A 17,788-nucleotide genomic window follows, 5' to 3' on the forward strand; every position below is an offset into this window, starting at 1 on the left:
TGCTGGCAGCCCTACATCACCAGCAAAGGAGGAAGAGGAAGAGGAAGAAGGTAAGAGCTGGAGGCCTGGAGAAAAAGCAGGAGGGAGTCCCTGTGTGCTCCTGAGGGGGGCCCTGTGGTAGACACTCCTCTTAGCCATTCTCCATCACTTCCAAGTTTCCTAGTGAGGAAGCCCAGGAAGGTGGTGGGGCTTGCCCAAGGTTACAGAGCGTAGCCATCCCTCTCAGGTTCCAGAGTGGAACAGCCTGCTGGTTGGCCGCAATTTTTGTGCTCTCTTTTGTGGTAACAGCACCCTGGGGAATTTTTTTTTGGTTTTATTTGAAATTAGTTAACATACAGTATAGTATTGGTTTCAGGAAGCATCTTGGTGATTTTTAAATTGGACATGAAGCCAATCAGCTCATGGCCACATCTTCTGGCTTGCCCTGTAGCTAAATGGGCCCATGATATATGGTAACGGTACACCATCCTGGGCCTAAAGGGCCACCCGGTGGCAGAGCACCAGACAGATGGAACCTTGGACCCCAAAGACTTTGTGGTGCAAGCTTAGCCTTTTTTATCTTTTTTAAATTCAACAATCATCTCTTGGGCACAGACGCACTCGAGATGCAAAAAGGAATGACTTTAAGTCACCATTCTCTAGGAATAAGGCAGAATGTGGCAGACACCCGTAAGAGAGAGAGTGGCATTCACAAGCTCAGGCTTTTATGCAAGAAATACTTTTCATTTGGTCAAGCCACTGCCAACCCTGTTATAGCACTAGAACTCATATCCAAACAAACCCCCAAAGCCCAGGATTTCTCCAAGGTGACAGAGTTTTCATTTTTTTTTTTTTTAAACAAAGAACCCCCTTTCTAAGTCTTAGGTGGGAGAGTCATCACATTAAAAACAGGTATGATACAAGGAGCTACGCTAGCCAACATTAGTGAGTGCTACCGTAAGCCAGGCCATGTGCTGAGTGCTCCCCTAATCGCTGACTCCCAGTCCTAACAACACGCCTATGAGGGAGGTACTAGATGTATCATTTTCATTTTACAGATGAAACAAAATCGAAAACACCCAAGGCTCGGAGAGGTAAAAGGCATTCACCCAGAGTCCCCTGTGTAGGCAGTGGCAGAGCAGGGGTGGGAACCCAGGCAATGTGATTCCTTCCAGAGCCCACCTTTTCCATCCCTTGTTCTACTGGAGAGACCCTATATTGGAGACAAAGGGGAACGGAGGTGAGGGATCCCCAAGGCAAGGGAAAGCGGGCAGCACTGACCTTCCTTGTTCTCCCCAGAGCCCTGCGTGAAGAGCAGCTGGTACTGTCGATTTGGGAAGCTGGCTGGAAAAAACTTATTCATGAAGGGGCTGGAAGGAAAGACAAAGCAGGTCGGCACACAGGGCCCCCATGGGCAGTCGCAGCCCCAACACCATCCCAGAAACATCCATTCACAGCTCTTTCCTCCCAGCACCGTCACAGCGGCCCTGATGGGGAAGACTTATCAGCCCTATTCCCCAGATGGAAACAAAGGCCCCCAGACTAAGTCACTGCCCAGGGTTTACTCCCCATCTGAGCTGAGACTCAAACATAGGTCTCTGGAATCCTACTGCTTCTGCACTGCCTCTTGGTTATTGCCCAAGAAACACAAAGCAGGCCTAGACTTCCATGTAAAATGCAGTTTTAGAACAGGAACTGATGCCAAAGCTGGTCCGTGCACTATGAGAGTCCTTGGTCGGGAAAGCGTATTCCTCGACTCTCTTCCAGACCTATTAAGTCAGATGACCTGATGGCTACTGCCTACCCCCCAACTCCATGACTTGTCAGGCCTGGGTTTTTTATAAACTCAGCTGGACTCAATCAGCTAGATGAATCACAGCCTCAGGGTGGAGGGGGGAGGAGCACCTCACATTCACTCTTTCCATGAGGCCTCTGTTGTTCAGGAAGGGCTCAGCCTCATCTCTGGAAAAATGGTCTCTGATCACCCAGCATACTCTATGCCTTGGCCAGGCAGGGAACAGAAACTTTCTTTTCTGGATCACCTTCAGAAAAAGATGTGCACATCAGGGCCTTCCGGCCCAGCCTGGCCCTCGGGGCAGCTCAGCCCAGAAGACTATGCGGCCACACCCCAGCTGTGTGGCTTTGGGCGAGTCACTTCAGTGGCTCATCTCCTCAGCTGTATGTGGGGATAACAATACCACGTGTCTCAAACGGTTGCTGTGAAGATAAGCGAGAAGGCAGGAGAGAGGCTTAGCCCACCTCTGGACCCACAACAGGGATATAAGAACTCTTGAGCTTCCTTCAGCGTTGGCACCTGTCCAGAACCTGACCTCAGAAGCATTTGGCAATACTGGATCAGACTGACAATGACTGATGAGGTGGGCAAATCCAGAATGGTGTTCCCAAAAAGAGGCGGGCCAAGAGGTACCCAGGGCACAGCAGTAAAGGCAGGGAAAGGGAGCTCCCTTTCTAAGACCCTGGGGGTTGGAGAAAGAGGATGTGCAGTTAAGAACTATTTCAGGGCCTGTTTCCCCACTTGTCAAACAGCTTCCCTGTCTGCAGGGCTGTGGCATGAACGAGAGAGCTTTGTGAACACAAGTGTGGCAGGCACAAGGATGGAACTGGGAGTGGGCTTCCACAGGAGGGCTCTGAAGAAGTGGGGGGCAGAAGCTGGGACAGATGGAACTGGGAGTGGGCTTCCACAGGAGGGCTCTGAAGAAGTGGGGGGCAGAAGCTGGGACAGATGAGGCTGGAAGCTACTTTCAGCTCAGTTCACTGAATCACTTTTGGGAGAGCCTGAAGCCAGAGTGTGTGGGCAGAGGCAGAGAAAAGGCCCGAGGAGCTAAGCCCCTCACTGTAGGCTGGCCTCTTGCTCAGGAGCTTGATACTTAGCTTCTGAACCAGCAGAGCGCGGTGGCTCAGGGCACGGATGCTGGAGCCAGACTTCCTGGATTCAAATCCTGACTCTGCCACTGATTAGCTGTGTGATCTTGGGAAAGTTACTTAACTGTTCTGTGCAACTGTTTCCTCATTTGGAACACTGCACTAGTTATCTTTCTCTTAGTTACTAAGAGGATTCAATGAATGCTTGGCAGCCCAGCCTGTAAGCTTAACTGCCACCTTGACTTCAAGTAAGAAGTCTCCAGACTGATGACTTGGTTATCCCGAGCAAAGAAGCGCTGCTGGATAACAGAGAGCAAGAGTCAAGCAACCTGGCTGGCAAGCCTGAACTTGAGAGTGGGGGTCCTGTCTCATCACCTTCACCCCACCCATGGCAGGCCTGGTGCCTAGGAGGCAGCTGGTAAATGGTTGCTGAACGCCTCTGAATGCAAACTTCTGTAGCAGGCAGAGATTTTCCAGCCCTCAATGGCTCACATCAAACCTAAAGGTCACTGCTTCCTGCTGGGAAACCACATCCTGGTGCCCTTCTCCCCTGGTTGAGTGGAAAACAAGGGTCGATAAAACTGACCTTTTCTTCCTGGGGTGGCAGATTTTGGCCTTATGGGCCCTTTTCCCTCTAAAGTCAGCTGGATGGGGTGTGAGCTCAGAGATGATAAAAATAAGCTGAGGTTCCCTTGGCAGGAAGGGTTCTGGCATGGTCTTGCAAGTCTTGGTGGCTGGCAAGGTGAAGGGAGGTGGCAGGCTGGGGGGTGGCGGCAGGCGTGGAAGGATCCACAAGAATCCCCACCGGGGGCTGAGCTGGCTCGGGGCCTCCAGCCCTCCAGCAGGTCTGTCCCCCCAGTCCTCCGGGGACTGTCGCAGGACTGCTGAGAGGGGGTGGCCAGCCCACTCTCTACATCTGTTTCCCCTCCACTCTTGCCAACTGGGAAGAATATGGGCCGTGAAGTGAGACAGACCTGGGCTCAAAACCCCCTCTGCCCCTACCAGCTGTGAATCCTAGCGGTCACACAACCACTCAGAGACTCACCTTCCCTGAATCCCACCTTCAGACCCTCTGGTTTAGATCCTGACGGAGGTCTGACTCTAAGTTTGTGGATATAAACAGCTCATGGAAATTCTGACTACATCATAGACTTTCTTTGAAAAAGTATTTCAGAAAACTCAATTTAACTGAAGGAGAAAAATAAATTTAATTTTTGGCTCAGCTTTCTAAATAACATGATTAAATTATGCCTTCCCCCCTTTTTGCTAAAATTATGTGCATCTGATTCAGTTCTTTTCCATGTAAATTTTTCAAAGCAATTTCTCTCATCCCTCCATTTTTGGTCCATATAAAATTTTTCACAGGACAGTTCTGACACTGTGTGGTGAGCATCCCTCCTGCCCATGGTCATCAATTGTGTTTATGAGGTCTGATTTTCCCAGGTCAAATATTGTGCTCTAATTTTATCAAGAAAATGATTCTTCTGTTAAGTTTTAGTCACCAATATATTTCACCACGTGCAGTTTCGGTTGCTGTTGGTTCTGTCAATAATTTTTACCAGTCAAAATTATTAATTAGTTAAAAGACAGACAGACAAAACACACCGGGTTCTCTGAGGTGGTGGTTGGGCCACTGGGAGGCCTAGGAATCTCAAGCCTCTCACAGATGCAGGGGTAGGATGGATGAGAATTAGGGGGATCCTAATCAACATGGGGAAGGAGGGGTTCCAGTGCCTGGAGGCGACTACCCCCACCCCACCCCACCCCAGACCCATCAGATAGAGAGCTCTGCCCTTTGAGGCTGGGTCTGCCACCATTTTGCTAGGTCCCAGTCACTGAGGTAGGTTCTCTGCACCTTCATTTTTTAGGATAGGGGACTGGACTAAAATTCTTGTAAGATGGCTGGAACAAGATTTTATGGGTAAAGTGCAGGTATAGTTGAAGTCAACACTGAACTCAGTCAAAAGACCAGAATTCCAGTCCCAGCTGTGTGACCCTGGACAAGAAGCACAACTCACAGTGCACTTGGCACTGTGCTCTAGCCATGTTATAGCTGTGGTTCACTTGATCCTTCCCATGCCCCAGTGAGGAGGTGCTCATGGTGTCTCCGTTTTCTAGAAACTCATGCTCAGAGGGCGTGAGAAGCTTACACAAATTATAGAGCTGGCAGAGCCAGGCCTTGGTCCCAGGGCCAACTGTCTCCTGAACCCACGCTCTTGAGTACCACACTGTCCTGACAGCGTGCCTACAGGAACGAGGCCAAACTCACCCCGCTTTCAATGCCTCTTGTGAGCAGGCCCAGCACTTCCTCCCCAGCTTTCTCTCTGACTACTGCAGAAAGATCCCGACTATGCCTTCACTAGCTCCTAGCTTCCCTTTCTCCTTCGCGCCTCTTCCAGGTTTCCCACCCTTCAAAGCTGACTTTAAGCTGCGTTCCGTCCTTCTGGGACCCTGCCTGGTCTGCTGGCCACCTCATGGTCAGTGGGTCTCAACCTGACACTGTACCACCTCAAGGGGCCAGATGGAAACACTGGGGACGCTTCTGTAGTCACAAGCTAGGGGGTGGACTGGGGACACAACTCCCATTTAGTAAGCAGGGCTAGGGAATGCCAAATGTTTACAACACATGGAGAACTGGCCTGTCCACGACACTAACAGCAGCACCCCGAGGTCCCCGGCCTAGGTCCTTCATCCCCACTGAACAGACACAAGCACGTGGCCGTCTGAGCAGGGTGGCAGTGGGAAGGTGGCTCTGGGGCCACTCAGACCTGGGTTTGAATCTTGGCTCTGTTGCTTATCTATTGTGTGATCCTAGCAAATTTCTTAATCTCTTTGAGCTTCAGTTTCCAAAGATAACAGAGGATTAAAAGCAAAAGCTAACCTCATAAAGTTACCTGGCAGGGTAGCACAGGAAGTAATAGTAACAATGACAGTTAACAGTTACTGGACACATTAAGTGCCAGATACTCGGCTAAAAGCTTTCCCATGACCCATAAGGAAGGTTCGATTATTTTCCTCCACATTCAGCTGAGGAAATCGAGGCCAGAGAGATTAAGTAACTTGCCCAAAGTCATAGGGCTATTAAGTAGCAGAGTCTGGATTCAAATTCAGGTAATCAAATTCCAGAGGCTGCACTCCTAAGTTCTCACTATACTGCCTCTCTCTCATTAGGAAATAAGATCATGTGTGAGAAGCTGGGCTTAGCGCCTGGTGCAGGGCAGGCTACAACACCTGGCAAGTGGTGCTGGTATTACCCATCTCAGTGCCGTGACAAGTAACATCATGTTACTGTTCACAAATAACTTTCCCAACAACTGTGGTGGTGGGAAACACCCACTGGATACTCTTATCAGTCCTTGTAAGGAAACTGTGTCCCACAGAGGTTATCGTTCTTATTCTAGGTCATCCACGGTGTACCCCAAGGGAAAGCTGCCCTCGGATTTTACAGCCAGGATTCAAACCTGGCTCTGAATGACGCCAAAGGTCATGTTCTCATCCAGGACCCTGTACTGGCTCCTGAGAAAGCTGCTTCAAATGTTGCAGAGATGCCTTCTGACCTGATGGTGTGGGACAGGGCCAGGATCCCCAACACGAAGAAATACATGGACAGCAAGAGGTTGATGTACTCCTGGGAGAATATCTGAGGCAGAAATAAAAAAAGAAACAGGAAATCAGGGTTGCCAATGGCTATGATGAAACCAGAATCCCCGGTTCTCTTCTGGAGGTTGGTCTCACCCCTCTGGAACTTGGGAACGGTGGCAGGAAGAATCTAGACAGTGCTAGGGGCCTTCTAGCTTCTGTGGCTATAGAAAAAAAGGGAGGACCCTCAGGCCCCCAGATGCACACCCAAAGGAGTCTGTATATTTGTGCCAGGTGGCTCCATTATCTGGAGACAGGCAATATTTTGTCTGTGCTCAGAGTCCTGGCATGGAAACGCAGGGGAGGACAGTCCTGAGTGCAGCGCCCCAAGGGAGCCATCTGAACCTCAGAATGCACTCTTCCACGTTTCCTTCTCCCTGCCCAAAAATCTAGGGGGCCCCCTACGGTGGCCACCAAGGCCCCAAGCACGCTACTTATAAGTCGCTTGTGCCTTGTCCCAACGTCTACACGACGCTCTCCTGGAGGACTCTTCCCATGGTGATGGCTGGAAGCTGTGACAGCAGGCCCTGCCTTTTGCTTCTCAGTGTGTCAGGTGAAAACTGGGAAATATTCCCTTTCATGGTACTCCAAAGCCACATGTCACTGCTGTGGACTCTGGACTCTGGGGAAGGCTCTGCCTCGCCCTCCCGTTCATCCTTTGCTGAGTTTGTTTTCCTGAGGGCCTCCGGCTGGGAGGGGACGATGTGCTGTGGTATGGGGCACAGGGGCACTGGGCACTCTCAAGGAGGCTGTTACAGAATCTGTTTAAATGCCTGTCCGCCCGCGTGGCTCCCCTGCCCAACGCCCCGCTTTCACAAGCTCCAGGCCCACACCCTCACCTGGGCCTCAGCAGACCTTCTCAGCTGTGGCCACCCTGGCCTTTCTGTGGGGCCCTATCTGTACCACAGCCCCGCCACAGACAGGTGGCCTGTACACGTGCTCTTCTGCCCCGGACATTCTCCTCTCCTCAGCTAGGCCACCCTTCTTTCTTCAACCCTCAGCTCAGAGCAGCTCTCCTTGATACAACCACCCCTCGTTAATTTAGCTCACAGGTACTGACTGCCTACTACGTGCATGGCATCATGTGAACCACCGAGGATACGGCAAGGAATAAGGCATAAAAGTCCCTGCCCTCATGGAGTTCATGTGCCAGTGAGAAAGAGAGAATCTCAAAGGAAACAGATATGCAATATATTGTCAAGTGGTGATGGATGCTCAGAAAAAAAGCAAAGCAGGGCAAGGAGACAGAGAGAAGAGAGGAGAGCTGCTCTTTCAGACAGATGGCCAGTGAAAGCCTCCCAATGGGAAGATACTCACCTCATTCAGGTATAGAACCTAAACGAAGTAACGGAGCCACTGTGAGGGTATTCGAGGGGGAGAGCATGGGAGGCAGATGGAAGGGTGAGTGCAAAGGTCCTGGAGTGGGTATGTTGCTTACGTGTGTGGGGAACAGTCAAGGCCTGTGAGTCTAGAGCTGAGAGAGTAATAGGATGGTGTCAGGAGATGAAGCTGGGAAGGTTAAGAGGCAGGGAGACCCTACAGTGCCATGAGAAAAACTGGATTCCTCTGTGTGAGCCAGGTCGGTACTGGAGGCTGAGGGCAGGGCTGTGACGTGACTGGATGGCCTGAGAAGTACCCTGTGCTGCTGTGTGGAAGACAGACTCCACAGGGTGAGGGGCGAAGCAGACAGCCCCGTGAGGAGGGTAGTGCAGAGTCTGGCAGACAGAGGATGGTGCCTCGGCTGGAAGACAGGAAGAGCAGGGAGGACGGCTCCCGGGGTTTGCGGCTGGCCGAGCAGTGAGGTAGATGGAGGTGCTGCTGTCAGAGGTGCGGGTGGGGCAGGAGTAGAGGTCCATGCTAGCTGACAGGGGGGCTCTTCTTTGCTTTCCTGGTGCCACACGTTGCCTCTGCGGCACTTCCCAGGACTGTAACTTCACATGTATCGATGTGACTGACTGGTGTCCATCTCCACCAATTAACAAGAAACTCCTTGAGGGCAGGGACGGTCAGTCGTTTTTCTCACTCTGGGCCTTGTACGCAGCAGGCACTCAGTAAATGTTTGCAGAATGAATGGATGAGCAAAGCAGTGACCTAGAACGTGACTACCAATAGAAAGAGCCCCATGAACTATCTCACAGGCATGTGGGCCATGTTTTATGAAGACGTGGTATACCCCTCAGTAGTGTTCCTTCCACGTGGGCCCTTGGGAAAATGTCTCTGGCTACAACTTATAGCCACCAGTTGGCTTGGCTGTGTGGCCTATGAATTATGCACCAAGTCTCAAGTCTGGCTTTCTTTGTGCTTTAGCTGCTAGAAATTCAGAGCCACACCCGTATTAGACTCACTCTGACAAGAGTACATGTCTTTCAAGTGTAGAGCCTGGGTTCAGGGTATGGTCCTCACCCAAGGCTTCATTTTATCCTATTTTAATTTTCTCCTTACCCAAATTTCTTCCTTTACTTCTTTTACTTATGCTGCTGATTGCTTTGAGGCAGCGTGTAATTTTTATTTATACGCTGCCTCAAAGCAGTTTTAAATGAAGTGGGATAAGGTAAATTTTAGGATGTTGAGAAATGCCCCCCCCCCGGGGGGGGGAGAGGAGCAAAGGGGCTGAGGGATACTGCCGTTCGGCAAACCAATTAACAACAAGCCGCCAGCCTGGAGTTTGGGAGCAATCTGTTGGCTGTGTTGTCCAGGCAGCTGCTTCTCAAAAATCTCAGTGTGAACCCTCTAGAGACATGGGCAAGAGCTATGCTATGTCCTCTGGCGCAAGGCAGGCTGGGGCTTACCCGCCTGGAGAGGGAAACAGGCTGAGCATCCAGTGACTTAAAGAAAAACGCTCATACCCTCCACTGCCAGAAATTTCTTTCTGAGAGAACCTAGCTGAAGGAAAGAATCCTAACTACTAAAAATGTTAGAAGGTCTTGAGGCAAGGGCCTGGGTATATATCACTGGCACTCAGCACAGCAGAGACCTGAGAAATACCTGCCAAAAGCCAAGCTGGAGGCAATGGGCTAGATGTACAGACAGCCTCAGAGAGATCTCAAAAGTACAGGGGAGAGAAAAAGCAAACAGAGGGAGATGTACTGCACTCTATATATGGAAGCTGGACTCTCAATAGACACAGATATACTGACACCATACGTTTTATAAGGAGACACACATCTGAAGACAAAGCAAACGCATCAGAGCAGGTGCTTCTTGTGGAGGGAAATGAAGGTGGGAAATGGAGGCGGGCACTAGGGGTGAAGGGGGAGCCTGGCATGGACTGATGATGGTGTGCTATGAACCAAAGCATGGAATAAATTCAACTCTTCACCCAAGGTCCAGGGGAAAAAAAATCAGTGAATACCTAATGTTATTTGATGCACTCTTATTTGTAAGAGTAAAAACTGAGATGACTTTTTCTGTTTAAAGTGAGGGGGATGCTGGAGGTGAGCTGTGGTGAATCTGGCCTGGGGGGGCATTGTGAAACCACTGAGAAAAAAAAAAGTGTAGTTCTGATCCAACAACGAGGGGGCGATGGGACAGGAAACGGATGTAAAACTTACACTGTTGACTCACTCACAGACTGGTAAAGATAAGGAATTTTGATGCTACTCAATGCTGGTGAGAGTATAGGGGAGCCAGCACACTCCTAACTACCAGGGGAAATGTAAATGGGTGCCATCTTTTGTGGGGATTTGGTACTATCTGTTCAACTTACAAATGCAGATGTTACGTGACTGGGTCCTCCGACTGCAGAAATACTTGAAAGGACGTGCCCAGTGCCCACAGCAGCACTGCTGCGATATCCCAGCACTAGACATCCCTGAGGGGCACAGCCATAAAACAGAGCCACAGGGAGGTGTTAAGAAGAATAAGGTAGATGTGACTGTGTTGATAATAAAAAGATCTCTACAGTAAAAATCCTGTATCTCATACATATATTTGTTTTTATATTTTAACAAAAATGTAGACCTATGCATAAGATTCACAAGAAACTATACTGGGGAGAAGATTATGGCTCATTTACACCTTCCCGTAGATTGAAAACATTTTTTTCGCCATCTACCTCTGTTTTTAACATGTGAATTAAAAGTCGTCCTTGAGGGCTTTTCAGTGACCAGGGAAAAAGCACTTGGGAGGCACGACTGCAAAAAACAAGACACAACACTACAGCTAGGGTAGGGTTATGATTATGTGAAAAGCATGCTTATTAAAAGCCTGAAAGGAGACACGTCCAAACGTTAATAGTGGTTGTTACCTCTGTGTATTTTTCCCCCACTAAGTTTTCTGCATATCTTACTTTCATAATCAGAAAATAGTACGTGTTATATTAAAAAAAAAAAAAAAAAAAGAAAAGCTTCAGAAGAGTTTGCAGTAACATGAGAGAATGCTTTGATGTTATTAATGGGGAGTGAAAGCGCAGCTACAAAACTGAGTACGCCACGTGGCCACAGCTACGGAGAAACCATGCACCAGGAAAACAGCGCAAGGACACACCTCCAAAGGGAATCTGTGATTGTCTCTGGTAGTGGGGTTTTGGATGACTGCTGTTTTCCCCTTTTTACTTTTCTGTGTTTTCCACGTTTTCAACACTGAGCCTGTGTAACTTTTATTGGGAAAATAAACCTCGGTAAATTAAAAAAAAAAAAAGGCAATTAGTATGGTAGAGGCACATCGGAGACCCAAGCTATACCCCGTTCCCAGCATAAACAGTACAATGCAACAAAAATGGTATCACGAAAAGAAACCCAAAAAAGCCACACAGAGAAAAGAAATAATGACTATGGGAAAGAGTCCTAAACGCCATCCGTGGTTATCTCTGTGTAGTCGGTCTAGAGGTGAATTATTAGGACTTTTTTTTCCCCCTTGCTGTTTATTTTCTACAAATGAACATGCATATCTCCTGTGATGGGAAAAACAAAACAAAACAAAGTTATTTAAACCAAATGACACAACAGGTGGCAAAGGACTTACTTTGAAAAAGAGATAGAGCCCCAAGAGCGTGCAGCTGGCGATGATGGGGAACCGGGCGGCGTCCCGGCTGGTGATAGTCTCGGGCATGTCTGAGGCGTTCTAGAGCAGACAAGAAAGGTGCCTGTGAGTATGGGGTGCAGTTCTGGCCTCTGGGGCCCAGAGCTCATTCATCTCCCCCTCCACCACTTCCCGACCTCAGGCTTTGGCAACACGGTTCCCTCTGCCCATGCTGGGGCAAGATGCTCCACCCCACTGTTTTGCCACTGGGGTGATCTGGACCCTGACAGTGCACGTGGGGCATAATCTGGGGAGAAGAGCGATGGCAGAGGCAGTTACGGCATGTAATAACTGAGAGAAAACCCTGGAAACTGTGACAATAGAGTAGTCCTAGGCCTCATGAGAACTATTCCCAGTCTCCTTATGGATTAGCTACCAGGTAAACATGATGAATTTGTTATCCAATAAGTATGAGTAGAAATAAACCAACAACAGATAAAACTGACAGCAAATGAAACTGTACGTGGGAAGATGCCAACTACAAGGAGAAGCAAATCTTGACAAAACTTACACTTAAGAAATCTGGGAAAACTGAATCTGGTAAGAGTAAAAGCCACAATTAAATATACAATGGCAGATGCTATAGTTGGCGACAATGTGCTTTGGGTAAAGACATGACAGAGGATAAATATTTACATGAAAAAACCTGAATGTAGTCAAAATAATTTCAGTACTTTAAACAAGGAAAAACCTGAGAGTGTAGCAACAGCACAGCATAGGGATTTTATCAACTTCACAGAATTCCTGCCAGAAATCTTTCTAATGAGAATCCATCAATGGTAGTATAATTCTGGTTTAAATTTATATTAAAAAACACAGAGTTGAAAGCTTTCAAGTTCAGCATGTTCTCCTCATGCCCTCTCTGCTAGCAGAATCCTCAGTCAAGGACCTGGCCAATGTCACTGCCAGGAAGCATCCCCAGATTTCCCACTGGGCTAAGCCTACTCTCTCACTGCAATTTCCCCTGCATTTTATGTGTCTATTCTATTTTATATCCTAGCTACCAGAGCTCCTGGATGAGACTTCTGCTAAAGTCAAAGTGAAGTGCTCTCCACAGGCTCATCACAATGCCTGAGATTCCACCATCACCATGTCCATCCTGTGAATAAGGTACCAGCACCCCTGGGACAGGGGATCATCTTCAGCTGCAGAGTCTCATTAATTTTTTTGGCTCACAGCTGCCTCTTACAAATCAACAGGACAAAACATGCTAAAAGGGAGGCTGCCTGCAGAGGGCAGATTTTGGGTCAGGCAGACCTTCTGCTCAATGATGGAAGGAAAATTGCAGAAAGGGAAGGAGATGGGGGCAGAGAGCAGTAAGCCCATGGAACAGTCACAAAATGGAGCTGGGCTGGGGAGCTGGGATGTGCACACACTGTTGGTTTTAGTACAAACTGGTCCAGCCTTTTGGGGAGGGCAATTCAGCAGGTGCATCAAATTGTAATTTGCACATGCCCAAGAACACAGAGAAGGTTCACAGAGCAGGAACCATAAAAAGCTCTTATTCACAGGAAAAAATGTTCATCCTCACTCTTTTTTTCCTTTTCATCCTCACTTTTTAATAAGAGAAGCTCCAGTTGAAGTACACTTGAGATTCCAGTTTTCATCTATCAGAATGGCTGGAGAACAGACTGAGCTGGTGAGGCTGTGGGGAAACAGGTGCTGACCCTTGGTACCTTCAGGAGGGTAAACTGGTCTTCCTGTAGAGAGCACTCTGACAGTATTTGTCAAAATCACAAGTGCATTGACCAAGCAATTCCACTTCAGGGAATTTTTCCTACAGATAAAATTCACACATGTGCAAATGATACATGTAAAGTACAATCAAGGTATTCAGTGCTCTATTAATGGCTTGCTGGGTGACTGAGGCAAATCCTTGGCTGAGTCTCAGTTTACTCATCTGTCAAACAGGATCACAATCTCTAGGCTTTACTTACCTCTAAAAGGGCCAAGAGACTTCAACCAAATGAGATACGGGATGTGAAAGAGCCTGGCAAATGGTAAAGTACCGTGACTGTATGAGGAGCTGGGATTGTCAGAGAGAGGGGGGTGGGGAGGCACTTCACCAAACCCCAACATATGCCTGACCGAGGTGGCTGGAAGGGACACCCTCCTTTCTGGAACATCCAGGGGCAGCTCTGCTGGGAGGAAGGGGTGGGGCAGTGAGCAGTACTGACACACAGAGGCAGGGTTCTCTCCCTCCTTCCCCAGCCCTGGGTGTCTGCTTTGGGCAGCAGTGTGCTGTGGAGCTGGGGAAAACTTCTCCACCCCTCTGTGCACCTCCACAAACTCAATATATGTCCTGTGTAGCAAGAGCGGGGGCACAAACGTAAATCAGACAGCTGTTAATCTCAGAGTCCACAGGCAGGCAGGCCAAGACCCTGACACGTAAGCAGAATATCACGATATAGCGTGACCCGTGACAAAACAAGACACATACTGCTGTGGTACCCAATACGAGTGCCAAATGGGCGGGAGATGGCCCTGATGTCAGAAAGCCCAGCCCGACTTCCAGCTCTGCCTCTTCCCAGCTGTGGGGCCTGGGAATGTTATTCTCTCTCTCAGAGCCTCCATCTCCTCAGCTGTACGATGAATTTCAGGATTCTTTGACTTTTTTTTTTTTGAAGATTTTATTTATTTGAGAGAGAGTACACATGCACAAGCAGGGGCGGGGGAGGGAGAGACAGAGGGTGAGGGAGCAGCAGACTTACTGCTAGGTGGGAGCCTGATGCGGGGCTTGATCCCAAGACCCTGAGGTCATGACCTGAGCTGAAGACAGATGCTTAACCAACTAAGCCACCCAGGCATCCCAGGATTCTATGACTTTTGCATGGAAATACTTAGTGTTGTGCCTCGAGCTGTCACACGAGCTGTCTAGACTCTTTTTTTTTAAAGATTTTATTTATTTGAGAGAGAGAATGAGAGAGAGAGAGCACGAGAGGGAAGAGAGTCAGAGGGAGAAGCAGACTCCCTGCTGAGCAGGGAGCCCGATGTGGGACTCGATCCCGGGACTCCAGGATCATGACCTGAGCCGAAGGCAGTCGCTTAACCAACTGAGCCACCCAGGCGCCCTAGACTCTTATTATAATAGTAGTAGTACATATTAGGGAATCACAAGAAAGCAGACAGCACTTAGGCAAAGCCTTGAAGGTTAAGCCCAGGTCCTGGTAGGGGGTAGGAGCCAGAAACACACTCAGTTGAGGAATTTGCTCTGTGTACAAGGAAGGGAAACATGAGGTAGAGGGACCTGCAGGTGCAGAGCACATGGGACTCACCTACAAACCAGTGTTATGGCTCATTTCCACATATTCCTTTTATTTTAGCCCTGTGTCCTAGGTGGGAAAAGGCTTAAAATTACTTGATGACAAGCCAAGGTTGGAGACATGTCCCACTACACAGAGGGCTCTGGTCTCCTCCGTGGATACTGTGTAAATATCCATGCTGCAATGTTGTGTCAGAATGGGAGACTGGAAATCTGACAGTTACAGTAATAAGAACAACATTTACGAAGAGCGTTCTATGTGCCAAGCCCTATTCTAGGTGCTATACATGATTTCATCCTCTACGAAGCAGCTATTTTTAAGAGCTCCATTTTACAGATGAGGAAACTGAGGTTCAGGGAGGTGAAGTAACTTGCTTAAGGTCACACAGCTGGTGAGTGCTGGAGTGGGGATTCAAACGGAGGCAGTCTGGTTCCAGTGTCCCAACTCTTAGCCACTACTTCCTAGATGACCTCTACCTTTCCTACCTGGAAATTTCTGCTGGCAAGTTGTGACAAGATGCTCAGGGAGGCTGTGACAATGAAACAGTTAACCTTTGGGGCGCCTGGGTGACTCATTTGATTAAGCATCCAACTCTTGACTTCGGCTCAGGTCTTGATCTCAAGGTTGTGAGATGGAGCCCCATGTCGGGCTCTACACTAGGCATGGAGCCTCTTAAGATTCTCTCTCTCTCTTGCTCTCGCTCTGCTCCTCCCCCCACAAAACAAACAAATCCAGAACAGTTAACTCTTGTCGTTACAAAAATACAAAAAGTTGTTAGGATTCTCTACCAATTCAATGTGGATTTTTTTTAAAGCATTTTTAAAAAAAATGTTATTTATTCATTTGAGACACAGAGATACAGAGAAAGAGAGAGAACATGAGCAGGGAGAGAGGCAGAGGGAGACGAAGAAGCAGGCTCCCTGCTGAGCCAGGAGCCCGATGTGGGGCTCGATCCCAGCACCCTGGGATCATGACCTGAGCGGAAGGCAGATGCTTAACCATCTGAGCCACCCAGGTGCCCCTCAATGTGGATTTTCAAACTGGATGCTCTTAGGCAAATGCAATAGCTCCCAAAACACAAAACATAATCAGAGTGTGTGTGTGTGTGTGTGTGTGTGTGTGAAGCTGACACAAATAGCAGAAATAAATTTAGCTTCCAGTGACATTCTGGACGTTCAGTTATCAGGGCGGAAGCAAAAGCCGCAAGGGAAGACAGATGCCCGGCCTCAAGTCATTGGCTTGGCCCGAGCTCTGGGAGGGTTGCTTCCAGGCCATGCCCTAGAAATGATCTGGGACTTGTGGACCATTCTGTTACTCTGTCACCCCAGCTGGAGACCCCAGGGTCTCCTCTTCTTTCCACCACATTCACTCACTCACCTACCTCACCATGACTCTGTTTCCTAAGCATTTCTAGAACTCACCCTCCCACTCCAATCCTGTGCCCCACTGCAATCTTCACCGCGACCACCTCACCAGCCTCCTTCCTGTTCTCCCTCCCGCCCATCACTGACTCTGCCAGGAGCTCTTTCTGAAGCCTAGACCTGACTGTATCACACACCTGGCTCAGAAAGCCCTGGAGACTGGACTATTGCGTAGCCATTACACAGGAATTGAGGTCACTGCTAGTGGGGGTATAAACTTATACAACCTCTAGGGTGCATAATTTGGTAAGATCCATCTATATCAAACACGCACATAGCCCTTGACCCAGCAAATCAATTTCAAAGAAAAAAAAAAAATCCTACACATGTAGACAAATGTGAAGTAACAAACATATAAGGAGATTAATTTCAGCATGGTTTGTAAAAGACTGACACCCGTCTAAACAACCTGTGGAGGACTCTAAATCAGAGGTTCTCACATGAGCACAGAGAAAAATTGTCAGGAGGGCTTGTGAAAACAGACTGCCAGGTCCACCTTGAGTTTCTAATTCAGAATCTGCATTTCTTTTTTTTTTTTAAGATTTTATTTATTTATTTGACAGAGAGAGACACAGCGGAGAGGGAACACAAGCAGGGGGAGTGGGAGAGGGAGAAGCAGGCCTTCCGCTGAGAAGGGAGCCGATGTGGGGCTCGAACCCAGGACCCTGGGATCATGACCTGAGCCAAAGGCAGACGACTAACGACGGAGCCACCCAGGCGCCCAGAATCTGCATTTTTTTTTTAAAAGATTTTATTTATTACTTGACAGAGAGACACAGCAAGAGAGGAAACAAGCAGGGCAAGTGGGAGAGGGAGAAGCAGGCTTCCCACGGAGCAGGGAGCCCGATGTGGGGCTCGATCCCAGGACCCTGGGATCATGACCTGAGCCGAAGGCAGATGCCTAACGACTGAGCCACCCAGGCGCCCCCAGAATCTGCATTTCTAACAAGTTCCCAGGTGAGGCTATTGCTGCTGCTGCTGGTCCAGCAATCACACTTTGAGAACCAGTGCTCTAAACAAACTGTGGGATATTGGTAGGATACCATGCAGCTGTCACAGAAGAACAAGACTGCTCCATATGTACTGATGTATTTGATCTCCAACATATATTTGGTGAAAAAAGCAAGGTGCAAAAAAGTGTATTTATAACAAAATATCAGTTATACTACAAAAACAGGGAGAAAGCATATGCTTATTTATTTGTAAAGGCACCAAATTTCTTGGATGGATATCGAAGAAAAAGGGGCTGCCTCTGGGGAGGGAAACTGGGTAGCTGGGTAGGACAGAGGCTTTCATGATGCCCTCTGCACCTTTGGAATTCTATACCACAGGCAGGCATTACTTACCCTCCCCGCCATAAAATAATGAGGCAGATCTGCAGGTACTGACAGGAAAATGACCAAGACACAGTGTTAAAGAAAAAAAAAATCAAATTGCAGAGCAGTATGTACTGTAAAATCCCACTGTTATAAAAGTAAATTTACATTTGTGTATACACACAGGCACACACGTTTATATATACAAAGAAAAAGTTCTGGAAGGTTACAAACCAAAGAGCTACCTGGGTTCCTTCAAGGAGTGGTA

At 48.4% G+C, this 17,788-nt stretch overlaps 1 protein-coding gene across 5 annotated transcripts in view; it reads right to left on the bottom strand.

The window, feature by feature from the left end:
- HM13 (histocompatibility minor 13) overlaps positions 1 to 17,788 on the bottom strand; it is a 39,627-nt gene that overhangs the window by 18,196 nt on the left and 3,643 nt on the right. For all 5 annotated transcript variants that reach the window (XM_025876402.2, XM_073880599.1, XM_073880600.1 and 2 more), the window contains exons 2-4: positions 11,464 to 11,562; positions 6,420 to 6,502; positions 1,261 to 1,349 (exon numbers count right to left, since the gene is read on the bottom strand). In XM_025876402.2, the coding sequence (XP_025732187.1) occupies positions 1,261 to 1,349; positions 6,420 to 6,502; positions 11,464 to 11,562 (271 nt within the window). The remainder of the gene's footprint in view (positions 1 to 1,260; positions 1,350 to 6,419; positions 6,503 to 11,463; positions 11,563 to 17,788) is intronic.

This window comes from Callorhinus ursinus, unplaced genomic scaffold (genome assembly GCF_003265705.2).
Source record: "Callorhinus ursinus isolate GAN/ISIS: 27379988/994484 unplaced genomic scaffold, GSC_fseal_2.0 scaffold38, whole genome shotgun sequence".
NCBI classification, from domain to species: domain Eukaryota; kingdom Metazoa; phylum Chordata; class Mammalia; order Carnivora; family Otariidae; genus Callorhinus; species Callorhinus ursinus.